The 14,120-nt window shown below is 49.9% G+C and overlaps 1 protein-coding gene across 2 annotated transcripts in view; it reads right to left on the reverse strand.

The window, feature by feature from the left end:
* The window catches only part of CDK12 (cyclin dependent kinase 12), a 28,018-nt gene extending 14,166 nt beyond the window's left edge, over window positions 1-13,852 (reverse strand). Inside the window, exons 1-5 of one of the 2 annotated variants that reach the window (XM_085083331.1) lie at window positions 12,550-13,852; window positions 5,740-6,618; window positions 2,226-2,402; window positions 1,097-1,236; window positions 289-459 (exon numbers count right to left, since the gene is read on the reverse strand). In XM_085083331.1, the coding sequence (XP_084939457.1) occupies window positions 289-459; window positions 1,097-1,236; window positions 2,226-2,402; window positions 5,740-6,618; window positions 12,550-13,586 (2,404 nt within the window). In that variant the 5' untranslated portion in view covers window positions 13,587-13,852. The remainder of the gene's footprint in view (window positions 1-288; window positions 460-1,096; window positions 1,237-2,225; window positions 2,403-5,739; window positions 6,619-12,549) is intronic. The other variant, XM_085083332.1, reaches the window with a different exon arrangement.
* Between the last annotated feature and the right edge of the window lie 268 nt (window positions 13,853-14,120).

Raw genomic sequence — 14,120 nt, forward strand, 5'->3', positions numbered from 1 at the left:
ACAGAAAACCTTTCACACTATTAATAAGTTTGTTGCCATTAATCAGTGCTAGAAGTGACCCTGTAAAGGCTTTTTTTTTTTGTTTTCTGACTCTGCAGAAATGCAACCATCAACTCACTTGGATTGGAATCTGTCCCTTGAGGCGAGGCCAGATCCAGATTTAAACTGGATTTTGTCCCCAGGAGGAACACAAAGAACCAAATCTCCCCCAAATCTAAGTTTTACACTAAACCAAGGTGCTGCATCCCATCTGTGTTGAAAGCAAACCACCCCTGCAGCCAACCCCACCTTTGTCCTTCTTGAAATCCAGTGCATCTTGTTTGTCTGTGACAATCTCCTTCATGTTGACGACGCTGCGGTGGATGAGCTGCCGCAGGATTTTGATCTCCCGGATGGCTGTGATGGGGAATCCTTCCTTCTCATTGTCCAGGCGCACCTTCTTCAGGGCCACCAGCTCACCTGCAGGCCACAGCAGGGTCACAGTGGGGTCACATCACTGCCAACAGCTCCCTGCTCTCCCAGGGAAGTTGGGAGCAGCCACAAGCATGGAAAATGCCCTCCAAGGGCAGCAGAGGCAGCTTTAGTTACCTCCATGATCATTTTAGTTAAATTGCTCTGCCAGGAGGTCTCACCTGTGCTTTTCCTACCCTGCTCCAGCAGAAATGGGGAATGGATGTTCACCCTGGAATTTCCCAAGCTACAATAAATTCTGACAAAGGCCCATTTCAAAAGCTGGCACCTCTGACCAGGTGTCAATCCACACCCCAGGGTATAGAATCCCACCAGCACAGCAGGAAAACCTGGGCCCTAAAATCAGGATTCCAGAGCTCCTGTCCTGTTCTTCCACCCCTTTTGCAAACTCCTGCTGGAAGTGCTTATCCCAGGGCTGGAATCACTTCTCATCCTACTATCTGTCACTAAGGAGCAGCATTGGAAGGGAGCTAAGCACAGCCACAGAGCCTTGGATGGGACTGAGCTGCAGCCACGCTCACCTGTGTCCTTGTCCTTAGCTTTGTACACCTTTGCTCACCTCGCTCACCTGTGTCCTTGTCCTTGGCTTTGTACACCTTTGCTCACCTCGCTGTGCCATGCTCACCTGTGTCCTTGTCCTTGGCTTTGTACACCTGCCCGTACGTCCCTTCTCCGATTATCCCGATGATGTCAAACTTGTCCACACAGCGCTTGCCCCAGTCGCTTTCCGTCTGTCTCCTCTCCCCATACCGAGGACAACAGATTCTGCAGGAAGGAAGAGTTCTGTGAGACACCCCAGAGCTTCAGCCCAAGGTTACCCCATAAAAAAACCACCTGCCTGACTGTGTCAATCCCTAAAAACCAAAAGTGAAGCTCAGGCATGGTAGCTTTGCATTCTGAGAATTGGAATGTTCTGTTTAATGTATTTTTGCTGTATAATCCCAATTCCTCCTGATTCAGGTACTGTGCAGGAATATTATCCAGGGTAGCATTATTATACTACAGTAGGACAAAAATTAATGTTTGGGATATTTTGCAGGATGCTGGACATTTGATTTTTATTGAAGACACTCTATACAAAACATCAAGGGATTTTGCTCCCTCAAAAAGTGGTTAAATTTGTTATGAGGGGAAGTGGTCTGTGCCTTGAACACGTAATCATGGAATCCCAGAATGGTTTGGGTTGGAAGGGACATTAAATATGATCCAATCCCACCCCTGCCATGGGCAGGGACACCTTGCACTATCCCAGGTTGCTCCAAGCCACATCCAACCTGGCCTTGGGCATTTCCAGGGATCCAGGGGCAGCCACAGCTTCCCTGGACACCCTGTGCCAGTGCAGTTTCATGGCCAACACTTCAATTATTAACAAAATATGGACATCTCCTGTTTGGAACAACCAGCTTTGGAAAGCAACATCAGCTTTATACAGAGATGCCCATCCAGAGGTTTTTTGGAATATGGGCATGGCTAAATCAAAGAGAAAAGAGCTTTCGGGGTAGGTGTGGCTGGAGATTGAACATGACACACTCCAGCAACTTCTACCATTAATTCTCAAATAAATGGGGCAAGCTGCCTTTAGTTGAGGGTCCAAACATGAAACAACCCACAGGAAACCATCATTACACTGAATAATACAGAAATAGGAACTGGTTTTGTCCCCCATCTCACTTCCCTCAACAAAGAGCTCTCAAACGAGTCTGGGGACTTAAGAGACTCAAAGATTAAAATAAAAATAAAGAAGTCAGCCTTACTTTGGTCTCTTTTTGAAGGGTTGCTGAGGTGGTGTGGCTGCCTTTGGTTCCGGGGAGTCGGGAGGAGATGGGTCCCCCCCAGGGAGCTCTGGGGGGAGCGGGAGGTCCGTGAGTAAGTGTCGTGGTCTCTGCTCTCTATCTTTCTTCACAGGTTTTGGAGGAAGAATCTCTTTTGGACTAAACTCCGAAAAGTTAATACAACACAGAAGTCAGACTCCACAGCCAGGTAAACGAACAAACAAAAAAAAAATGCTACTGTAGGACAACAGCTCTGGTTGACAGTGTGAGGTTTGAGTGTCAAAATCAGCGCAGCCAAGTATAAAATAAAATGACCTTAAAATTTACAGTGCTAACACACCAGGAGAGAAAAGTGTCAGAGTGGAACACATCAGTAAATGAACACCCAGGGCTGCACTAGAACTCGCTCAGTTTGCACAAATCAGTACCAGTAATTCAGAGTTTCCTGTGAGGCAGCTCAGGGGATCAGCCAGCACCCACTTTCTGACCTTTACTTCCCCTATTTACTCCATTTACCATCACGAAATTAAATGCATGACTTGGTGAGGACCAATGTAAACACAGAGCCAGAGTTAAACCTCTCTATACAAGTAACTTCTAGCCTCTTAGCAAGGACTGAAATGTGGTTTTAACTCCTGAATGTTGCTGAGGAACCAGAAGTTGATTTTTTAAATCCAATTACTAACAGCATCAGAAGTTTGGTTTAGAATGGCAAGTGTTCCAGGAGCAGAACCTACTTCCCCTTTCATGTACTCAGTAAGGAGAATTCCTAGGTCTGAGTAGTCACGAATTCTCTATGCAAATCTCTGCTTCACCAGGAAAAGAAAAAGATAAAGAGATCCACACAGCCTTCCCAGGTCTGTTTTTAGGGCAGGGAGCAGGTTTGGTGTTTATACCATCAGGTCTAACACTTCAGAATAAACGAACTGATGGAAATAGGTCATTTTCCCAATTATTTTATTAGACACTGCCTAACCTAACTGCATGAAAATCTCTTGTGAAACTTGCTTAGGGAAGGAGAAAGACAAGAAATACCAGGTATGGCAGAGGTGGATGGGCTGAAACTCTCCCACCATTGACAGCAAATTCCTTAGGAGCAGAATGATTGTGTTCAAATATCTACAATGAATCGTGGAATTGTTAAGGCTGGAAAAGATCAAGTCCAACCATAAAACACTGCCATGTTCACCACTAAACCACAAAAAGATTCAGCCTTTTTCCAGACACCCCTCAAAAACAACTCCTTTGCAAGGCCATGCTGGGAAGAGTGAAGGTGTGTCTGGAGAGTGAACCTGCAGTGCTCAGCCTCTCCCTTTTACCAAAAATTCCCATTTTCTTGCCTTTTATCTGTGCTCAGTTCTCTATTTGCATATCAGCACTTGGTTCCTGTAAATTCAGTTCCCCCAGCACACCTGGGCAGCCACCAGGGGAAGGAAACCAAACCAAGCCTTCAGAGCTGCCCAAGCAAAGACAAAGTGTGATCACCAAGAGCACCACAAAGGCTCTTTGATCTCCTTTCCTCCTCCCCCCTAAACCAGCAGGAATGGCACCCCTGAACCAGCAGGAACCCCTAAACTATCAGGAATGTCAGCCAGGTGAGTGTTGCGTTCCCAAGAAGCTGCACAAGCTCTGCACCTTCAGAGGACACCACCAGGACAAAGTTTGTACCAAATCCTCCCAAACAGCTTTTCCTCCTCTCCTGGTGAACCAGCCAGGCCTAAAAGCATTGCAGAGGGTGATGATTCTGGGGAGGTTACAGAGTGTCTGCTTGAATGAGGCGTGTTCTGTCCTTGGACACTTCAAAGCCAAATTTCCAACCCTGTGCTCAGGACTGGAACGTTCCCCAGGCTCAGCAAGGACAAAAGTCCAGCTCAAAGAGTTTTGCTCATAGAAAGGAAGGCAGTTGGTGAAGGGGGAGATTCTGCACAGTCAGGGCTACATGGAACTGCCACCAGACGCAGCAAAATGAGTAGGATTTCCCACCCTTTTATTGGGAAAAATTCACACAGAGCCATTTACTGAGCTCCAGCATCACCCTCATCACCCTAGCCCTGAGGTCAGAGATAAAACACTTTTATAGAGCTAAACCACATCTGTGTGGTTAAAAAAAAAATAAAGAACTCTAGGTGTGAGTGGTTGAAAAAAATCAAGTAGAGATTTGCAGGACAACTTCTGGGATTGGAAAAGAGGGAACACACTGCAGCAGGATTTGCTTTGCTTGATGTTTGAGTTGGGAAAAATCAGCAAGCAGCTCAGAGATCCTGCTCATCACAGAGACATTTAACCTCAGTAATATTTGCTGAACAACATCAAACAGCTCAGGAAGGGCAACAAACAAAACAAGGCTCACTTCTGGGTTTGAGGCACTGAGAACATTCTCCTGACTGGCATCAATACCAGAATCATCCATGAAAACCAATTCAATTATTCAGAATGTGTAACACTTCACCACAGGGTGATTGTATCAAGTCAGGACTGTGGGATAACCCACTGGTCACTAAAAACATGCTTTACTCCCCAGTCCCACATTTTTAGTGATGGCTGGGAAGATGCAGGAGTTTTTAGGGAACTGCAGGCTAAGCAGATCAAGTAGAAAAAGAAATAAGTATCACTGATGACCTTAAGTTAACAGCACTGCAACACACTAACAGCTAGAAAAGGAGAGGAAAGACAAATAATTGGGGTTTTTTCTTCTCCACTCTGTTCTGGAGATATTCTATTTCTTCCTCCTCTTCCCACCAAAAGAAACCTCCATAATGGGGTTTTCAGACAAGTTCATCACAACCACCCCCAGCACAGCCAGAGGGACAGAGCCAAGTATGCAAGTTTTGCTCAGAAATTATTAGGAAATAAAGTCATAGTAGGTGCAGTTTCACTCATTTTGAAACCTTTTCAAACGAACAATACCTACTTCTCAAGGAATAAAGGATTGTATCAATTACTCAAGAATGAAGACAATACTCAAGTTAAACCAGTGCTGGTTTTTACACACGGGTGTGGCTGGTGAATCTGGAACAGAAAAAGCTCTGGTTTGTGTTCTTGTATTGGAATTGTTAAGCTTTTTCCTGTTCTTTGAGTACAAGCTTTTGAGGAATTAAGCAAACGAATAAACAAACAAAACAAACAAAAAAAAAGGCAATTTTAAAACAACTGTGAAAACAGCTCCAACACAAAGAGGCATAATCCCAGATCCACATTCCATCCCTGTAATAAACATGAGTAAGAAGTGATGTGAAACCTTTACTGAGCAGCACTAAAGCAGCAGCCAAACCTCCTGTTTCCCACAGAGAAAAGAGGCAACTACCTGCATGGGATCACAAAACTCTCCACACAAACCTGGCAGGGCCAACACCTGGAACGGCCCTGGAACAACACCTTTATACCAGTTGTACTCTGCAGGATAAGCTCATAACTGTAAAACCAACCCAAAAAAACCCCCTCTTTATTCAAGGCTTTGCTCTTAAATGCAAAGGGGGATGCTCTGGTGTGACCTTACCTATCCAAGTCATCTTCCCCAACTAAAATAGGGGGGAGCGGAAGCGGAGGCAAGGTGGAAGTTTTCAGGTGTGGGATAGCAGCCGTCACAGACACTTGGGTTTTTGGAGCCACCTGGACAGAGGACTGGGAGTTCACCTGAGAGGATAAAGTAGACGTCCTTGGGTGGGAAGAAGATGGCAAAGACGTTGGGGCTGAAGTAGGGACCTGAACGGGAGTCACTTGGGCTGGAGGCAGCGGAGGGACAGCGGGTGACGGTGGCAGCGGCGGCAGCGGCGGCGTGGGAGGCGGAGGGGTGGTGGTGGGCAGAGGTGGAGGAGGGGATTTGATTGAGGGGAGAGGGGGTGGGATCTCCTTCTCCGCCGTGTCTGTCTCCTTTGGAGATACCAGGTCCTCTACCACTGCTACAGGCTTTGAGTCTTTTGTTCCCGTGGGTTTGGAATCCCTAACTGGAACAGGATGTTTCCTCTCTGAGTTCTCCTCTGCCTTGGATTTCGTTGTCTCCGCAGGGGCTTTAGGCTCTGCGTTGGTGTACAGTAAATTAACCGAGTCCGTGTCCGGAGGTTTCTCAGATTTAACAGTTTTGGTGACCTTTTTAGACTCCGTCCCAGCCTCCTTCAGTTCAGCCAAGCTGTTTTCCTTCCTAGCCAGGAAAACGGGGGAGCCCTTCGCCTCTTTGCCATCCACCTTGGCTGCGGCGGCTGCTGCAGCCGCTCGCTCCTTCTTCTTCCTGCTGAGCTCTGCTCCGAGGCTGGAGTTCAGTGGGAGCCTGGTGGGGGAGATGCTGGAATGGCGACTGCGGGAGCCAGACCTCTGCTTTTTACTGTGAGATGAGTGTCTTGAATATCCAGGACTGCGGCTCCGGGACTTCACGGATTTCCTGGGGAGAGAACAGTGGGGAGAGAAGTCAAACGGAGTTTCTTTCGCCCTCTGAGCTACTCACCACCAGCTGAATCCATTATTGGTCAGCTCTGAGAGTCCTCAATGCCTGTCAGGAGAGACTAAAGCTATTGAAAAGGGTTTATGAGTCAATCAGGAGCAGGTTTATGCCATCATCTTCATCCATTCTCCCTGTGCCACTGTCACACCAGGAAGAGAAACGAAGGATCAAGGCTGGACAAGCCCCAGAATAAAGAGGAGATCACAGCTCACACACCCAACAGGAGACCTCAGTCAAGAGGATGAGCTGGCAGTTCAGGAATCTTTTACAGGAATTATGTGGAACTTTAAAGGAAACCACGGATAAAACATGACTGCCCTCATGGGAACGCTGCCACAGGAAATCTCACACTTCAGGCTCATTTTCCCCCTGCTTCTTTTACTGCCATCAGAACTCAAATTTGCATAGTGTGATTTGGGAGAAGGGAAAAAAGACCCCAGGTGTTTTAACTCTATTGGTCTTGGTCTTCCCCTGCAAAAAATGGGCTCTAAATCAGGTGTGTGTGCAGAAATAATCACTGAAAAATCTGTGCTGGGAGAGAAGCAGGGCAGGAAACAACTCACACCATTGGGGTTCACACCACATGAACTACTCTGAGAGGGAAGACTGATGGGAAACCAGAAAAAAACTAAAATGGAAGTGGAAACTGATACTTCCAGTGTTCACATCAAATTCCTGATAAGCCAGAAGTGTTTCCTCCACTCCAGCAGGAACTAGGATTGGGCAGGGTGAGGCAGGAGGCTTTAATGGTGTGGTGGGCTCTGATGCCAACAGGACAATCAAAAATTCTGAGATCAGACCCTACAAATATCATAACAAAAATGGCACTCCAGGATTTATTACTCAGGACACATCTAATTTGGAAAATGTGGAATTCCCTCAAAACAGTCCCACAGTAGTTGTAAAACACACCTGATAGCAGCAGATCAAACCCAGGTGACAGTGGCTCGCTTGTAACCACACTCACAACATAATTACCACCAATTAGTAACATCCCAAGACAAATAAATGTTTGGAAAATAAACTGGAGAACTGAGACAACAGAAAGTTCCTGGCTGAACACCAGCAGCACCTTCCAGGAGGGACTGTGGGAGGTGAAGGATCTCCCCACAGGGAGTGTGTGGGGTTCCCTCCCTACTCCAAGGATCAGCATTCCTCCCTCTCACTTGCAAGTACAACCCCAACCCTCGTGGCTTGCAGTGGTCAAAGAACACCAGGGCTGTAGGTAAGTCCTTACCTTTAGACTTGTAAAATAAATATACAACCAGGAGGAGAAAACAGTGGGCTCTGCAGCCACACAGCTGTTTCCCTCCTCAGCACACTGTTCTGCCATGGGATCACCTTTATCCAAGGTTTCTGCTCTGTGAACCAACAGTCTGGGCTGCACTTTGCCTGTCACCACGAGCTGGGAGAGGAGTTACCTTTTCACCAACTCTAAGACAATTTCAGGCTATGGAAAACATCCCTAATGAATCCTGCAGGATGTCGTTCACTACAACCACAAATAGTTTTGGGGTTAATATTCCCTATTGCAATTCAGTCAGGATGGATTGTTCAAGACTATGACACTGCTCCCTTTCCTGCTCCTTGTTTTCCATCCTCCCTCATGATTAACCTCCAACAGTTACTCCAATTCATGGAATCATGGAATGCTTTGGGTTAGAAGAGACCTTAAAGGTCATCTAGTACCACCCCCTGCCATGGGCAGGGACACCTTCCACCATCCCAGGATACTACAAACCCTGTCCAGCCTGGCCTTGGACACTTCCAGGGATTCAGGGCAACCACAACTTCTCTGGGCACCCTGGGCCAGGGCCTCCCCACCCTCACAGGGGTTTAATTCAGCTGGATGCAGAGCAATCAAACCAGATAGCTCAGCAGACCCAAAGTGAACTTCTCCCAAAGTCCAGTCTTACTTTAATGATGTTAATTTAGAAAGAGCCACCAGGGACACCTGACTGGACCAGGACAGGTGAGGCTGGACAAGTGGTGGAATGGTCAGAGCTTCATCCAGGGGCTGCTGCAGGAGCTGCACCACAGAACCAGCACTGCCCAGGGCTGGAATGACCCCCTGACATTCCAGCAGCAAATATCCACACTCCTCTGCTCCACCAGGAATAAATCCACTCATTCCTTCCCAGTCCTCTTCACTCCACAGGCACCATTTACCCTTTTTCTCTTCACTAACAATAATCACCTGCAGTCACCACACAAACAACTGCTGTTCCCAAGCCCATTTTCCAGGCTGCTGTTTACAGCTGCTTCGTGAGACATGGAAAAGGCTCCACATCCAGAAGCCTTCCTGCTCTCCCAGCTCCACCAACACCACCAGCAACAACACCACAAAAAACTTCTCCTCCCATCATTAGCTCCAAAACCACCAAGACCCACAGCACTTTCTGAGAGGCATTTGATCACTGGCTATTTAAAAAAAATAGGCAATAAAGTATAGAAGATGCACAGGCAGGTTTAGCTACTGGAAGAGAACCATTCCCATCCTCTGGAATGATTTTTGTGGCTTTACCTGCAACCTCTTTTGAGCACTTTTGCCCCTTTCAGCCTTAATTTATTAAGCCTTGCTGTAACATTCCACACCTTACTTGCTTTGCTAAGGTTATCCTTGGTGGATGAGGGGCAATTCAGCCTCACATGCCTTCCTCCTTCTAGATAAAAATGCTCAGGGATTAAAACCCACCCTGCTGTCCCTCCAGAACTGGAAAACAGACATAAAATACCAACCACGACAACTGTGAATTAACAAAGTCAGAGATGATGGCTTCATCTAAAAATCCAAATTAAAAAGAGTTATGGGATTCATTTAAGTCTCACAAACAGAATATTGGAATGCTTTTTGGAGAAGGGAATGCTAGAACCTTCCATGCTGAGATGGCCATGGTTAACAGGTGTCAGCAGAGGAGACCTGCAGAACACCACAGCCACATAATTCCTTATTATCCATCTCCTAGGAACACCCACAGCTCTTTCAATATTTTACCTGCCCTAAACAACACAGAGTTGAGGATAAAGCAGAAAATACTATCTGGGAAGCCTGACTTCTCCAAATTCTCAGGAAACAAGCTTTATTTCTTCTTTCTGAATGCCCAGCAACCTTTCCCCATGGCAATGACCTGTGTTATAACAGCCACTACTCCAGCACGTGCACACTCACACCTCACTACTACACCACTGCACAGCACATCCCACCTCCAGCAAGCTGAGGGACTCTGGAATTTCATCTCCCTGTTTTAGCTGCAGTGACAACAGTTGCCACACAGAATGGCAAAGCGCAGCTGTTATTTTCCCTACTGACCAAATCATCCTCGTTTCCTCCTCGATGGGAAGCGAGTTGTTTCCCACAGCCACTGGAAATGCAAACACTCTGGATTTTCTCCAATCAGCACAGCATGTGGATTCAGTTCCCTAACGCTGCGCTTTGGAGGTGGAGATGAAAGAAAACACAGAATGCACTGAAACCACCTCCCATATTGTCAGTCAGGGGAAATGACTGAGTGTCCCAGAAAAGCCTGAGGAAGGTAAGCTGTGGTCAGGTGTTCAGTGCCTGAGTGTGCCAGTTAAAGAGGTTTTGTCTCCCAAAAATGTTCCTGTCCCTCCACAGGGGACACAGAAGGGATCAGTCCTCACTCACCTGCAGCACATCAAGGTGAGGAGGGCTCAGCCCACCCACTCCCTCAGGTGAGCCCCACTCTGGCTCCTGGACACACCTGACCACAAATTCCTCCCTCCCATCTCACCTCACAGCCTGGGAACTCCACAAAGCAAAACTAACACATGAATTACAACTGGCAATTCACCTGACATATGGAAAACATGAAATCCCCTCTGTCCCTTTACTACAACCACTGCAGACAGATGTTTTCCAATATACCTCACACAGTCAGTGAGTTATCTGCCCAGGAAAGAGAGGAGAGTAAGTTATCAAGTCAGACATTCATAGAGTTTGGTACAAGCTGAGTGTAAACAGTGAGTAACCTTTGGAACCTATCTGGTTTGGGGTCCAGCATTTAGTCAAAGATGTCCTTATAAAGTAGGCCTGAAAGTTTGGGGAAGCAGCACAAAGTGCTCTGAAGCTGCTCCCATCACTCAGGAAAATGTTACTGCTGGATTTCTCAACTCAGAAGCAACCAGACATTTACACAGAGAGCTTCTCCTGCAGAGTGGAGTAACCTGGGGGAAACACAGCTCTTAGGATATCACTGCAGCTCCCAGTGGCTTTTCCCTGTTCAGGGCTGGACAGACACTTATCCAGTGCCCTAACACAGGGTTGTATCAGTGAACAGACACCTCCTACCACTGCATCCTTACTCTTCCCAAAGGATTAGTAAACAACGTGTCAGAGCAGCACCAACAGGCAAAAAAGATTGAAGGGAAAGAGGAGAAAACCATCCAGGCCTATCCCTGAGAACCTCCCAGGTGAACACAGAGAAAACAGGGCAGAGGAGCAGCAGCCTGGAGGAAATTTTCACATTGTAAAATCACAGTGGAATAGGGAGATTTTACGTCGGAGATTCCAGGGGGCTGAAACCAACACAGAACTCCCAGCAAGGACAAAGGCAAGTCCTCCGTGGAAGACAGCATTCCTGGAGTTCAGAGTTTTTAGTGACAAAGACCAAATTCCAAAAGCCCCGTGTGCTCTGGGAACTGCTGAGCTGGAGGATGCAGCACAGCAACCAGGGAGCAGAGCATTCCTATAGCCATTGCATTCCAGGTCACATCTGAATTGCCATGGAGCTCCAAGCAAAGCTCCACAGCATCCATGGTGACAACTGGAAACTCACTGAACATAAGCCAAAGCTAGAAAAAGGAAGGATCAACATTAGACTATGTCACAGGATGATTAATGAACACCTGAAATAAAACACACCGAGCTACCTTGAAATACTTGTTTCCTTCTGTAGCAAAGTTACTGAGTGAAAGGAAAAAAAGAGGGAAAATAAGAGTTAAACCAAAATTCAGCTGGTTGCTCCTCGCCCTTCCAGAATGCCCAGATTTCAGAAGGGAAAGAAGAAACTTTAGAGCTGAGAAAAGAAAGTTTAGGCTGAGAGATGGAGTTTGCACGTGGCTGTCTCTAATCCAAGGGAAAAAGAAAAGACAAGTCAGTTCAGAAAGAGCAAAATCCACCCCAAACCAGCCCTCCTGAAAAGTGGGATCAAGTTCCCACATGTAGTAAACAGACAGAGGCTTCCAGAAACAGGTGAAAACATTTCCCTGGCTGAACTTCCCGCCAGGTAAGCGATTAGATGCTGCCGGGAGCAGCGGGAGCACAGCCCTCCCCACGCAGGGGCCACTCCAGAGGTGGGTGTAACCTAATCCCAGGAGCTCATCCAGCCTCCCTGCCCGGAGCCAACATGGACGCTGCAACAGAGGCGTTTCCTGGAGGGTGAACTCCAATTCCAAGGGAATTGCTGTGATCCCAACCAAAGCGACTCCACACACATCACCCCACGGGCAAATTCGGGGAGGAAGGGAGTTCATGGAATCATGGAATGGTTTGGGTTGGAAAGGACCTTCAAGACCATCCCATTCCATGCCATGCCATGGGCAGGGACACCTTCCACTATTCCAGGTTGCTCCATGTCCTGTCCAACCTTGGACATCTCCAGGGATGGAGCACCCACAACTTCCCTGGCCACCCTGTGGCAGGCCTTCCCCACCCTCACATGGAAGAACTTTCTCCTAACATCCCATCCAAACCCACCCTCCTTCAATCTGAACCTATTCCCCCTTACCCAGCCATTCCAACCTCTCCTAAACCGCCTCACCCCATCTTCCTTGGAGCTCCCTTCATGCCCTCCGCATCCCCAGCTCCACCCCAACCCCTTCCCAGCTCCCGGGGCGAGGTGATACACGCACCTGGTGATGGGGCTCCGGCTCACGGAGCGCTTGGAGGCGAAGGGGCTGCTGGAGCGGCGGCGGCCATAGGGGCTCGGGGACCTCCCGCTGTACGAGCCGCTGCCCCGCTCGTAGCTGGACGAGCGCCTCCGGCCGTAGGGGCTCACGGACCGCTGCCGCCGGCTGTAGGGGCTGGGCGAGCGGGCGTTGGACTGGTAGGCCACAGGCTCCTTGTAGGGCGGGCTGAGGGACTGCCGGCGCGAGGAGCCGCCGGGGCTCTTCCTATAGGGATCGTAGGTGCTGGAGGTGTGCGAGCGGGGCGGGCTGAGGTCGTACTCCTGGACGTAAGACGCTCCCGAGGGGCTGTCGTCCAGTTTCGGGCTGTCCGACCATTTCCTGTGCGGGCTCCTAGATTTCCTCTTCGGGCTGTCGATGGTTTTGTAACTTTTGGGAGCATCCCTTTTCCGATGGCTCTTGCTGCGCTCTTTGTGGCTGGACTTGAGCTCCCGCTCCTTCCTGGATTTCTCCTTGTGCGCCTTGGCCGAGCGCGACTCCTTGTTGCTGCTCTTGGAGGAAAGCGCCTTGGGGTGCTCCTCGCTCTCCAGAAGCCTCTTGGAGGATCCCGATATCCTCTCCTTGGCGGACCTGCTGGAAGCATCCAGGCTCTTTTCCAACTTCCTGTCTTTCTCCGCCTGTTTGCTCTTCATCAGCTCCCGGAGCCGTTTGTGCTGGTGGTGCCGGTGCTTCTGGGCCCTCTCGCTCCTCTCCGCCCTCCTCTCCTCGTTGTCCCTCCTGTCCAGCTTGAGGGCCACATCGTCGGAGAAGGTGTCCGAGTCCGAGCTGATGTCATCGTACTCCACCAGCGGCTTGATCACCGCTCCCAGGGGCGCCGCCGTTTCCTGGGCCGCCAGCGGGGACTCCTTGGAGTGCCTGGACTTGTGCCTCTTGTGCCTGGAGCCCGCCCGGTGCCTCTCCTTGCTGTTGGAGCTCCCGCTGCCCGGCTGCGAGGACCCCCCGCCGCCGTCCTTCTTGCCCCCATGTCTCTCCGGATTTGGCATTCCTCCCCCGCTGCGTTCGGGAACGGCGCGGGGGGAACTCCGCGAAAGCCCCGAACTTCAAACTCCCTCCGCGCCCGCCCCTCGCACCATCCACCCCGGCCTCGGTCCTCCCTCCTACATGAGGAGCGGGGCCCGAGGCCCCGGAGGAGGCGGGAGGGACGGGGAGGGGACGGGGGAAGGACCCGGGAGGGGAGGGGGAAGCGCCGCGGCCTCACCGCCTCATCCGAGGGGCCCAGGCCCGGCGGGCAGCGCGGCCGCGGGGGCGCCCCGGGAAGGCGGGGCCCGGGCCCGGAGCGCTGCCCGCGGCCTCAGCGGCGGTGGCGGGGCCTTGGCGCGGATCCCCGGCCGAAGGGCCCCGGAGCCGCCGCCGCCCCCGGCCCGGCCCGGCCCCCGCGCTCTGCCCGAACCGGAGCGGCGCCGACCGGGGGCACCGCCAACTCTCGCGAGACCCTCCCGCAACTCTCGCGATAGCGCCGCCGCCACCCCTCCCTCCCTCCGCGCGAGTCCTCCTCGTCCGCGAGTCCTCTCGGAGAT

Source organism: Lichenostomus cassidix, chromosome 27 (assembly GCF_008360975.1).
Source record: "Lichenostomus cassidix isolate B80296 chromosome 27, HeHo_3.0, whole genome shotgun sequence".
Lineage (NCBI taxonomy): Eukaryota > Metazoa > Chordata > Aves > Passeriformes > Meliphagidae > Lichenostomus > Lichenostomus cassidix.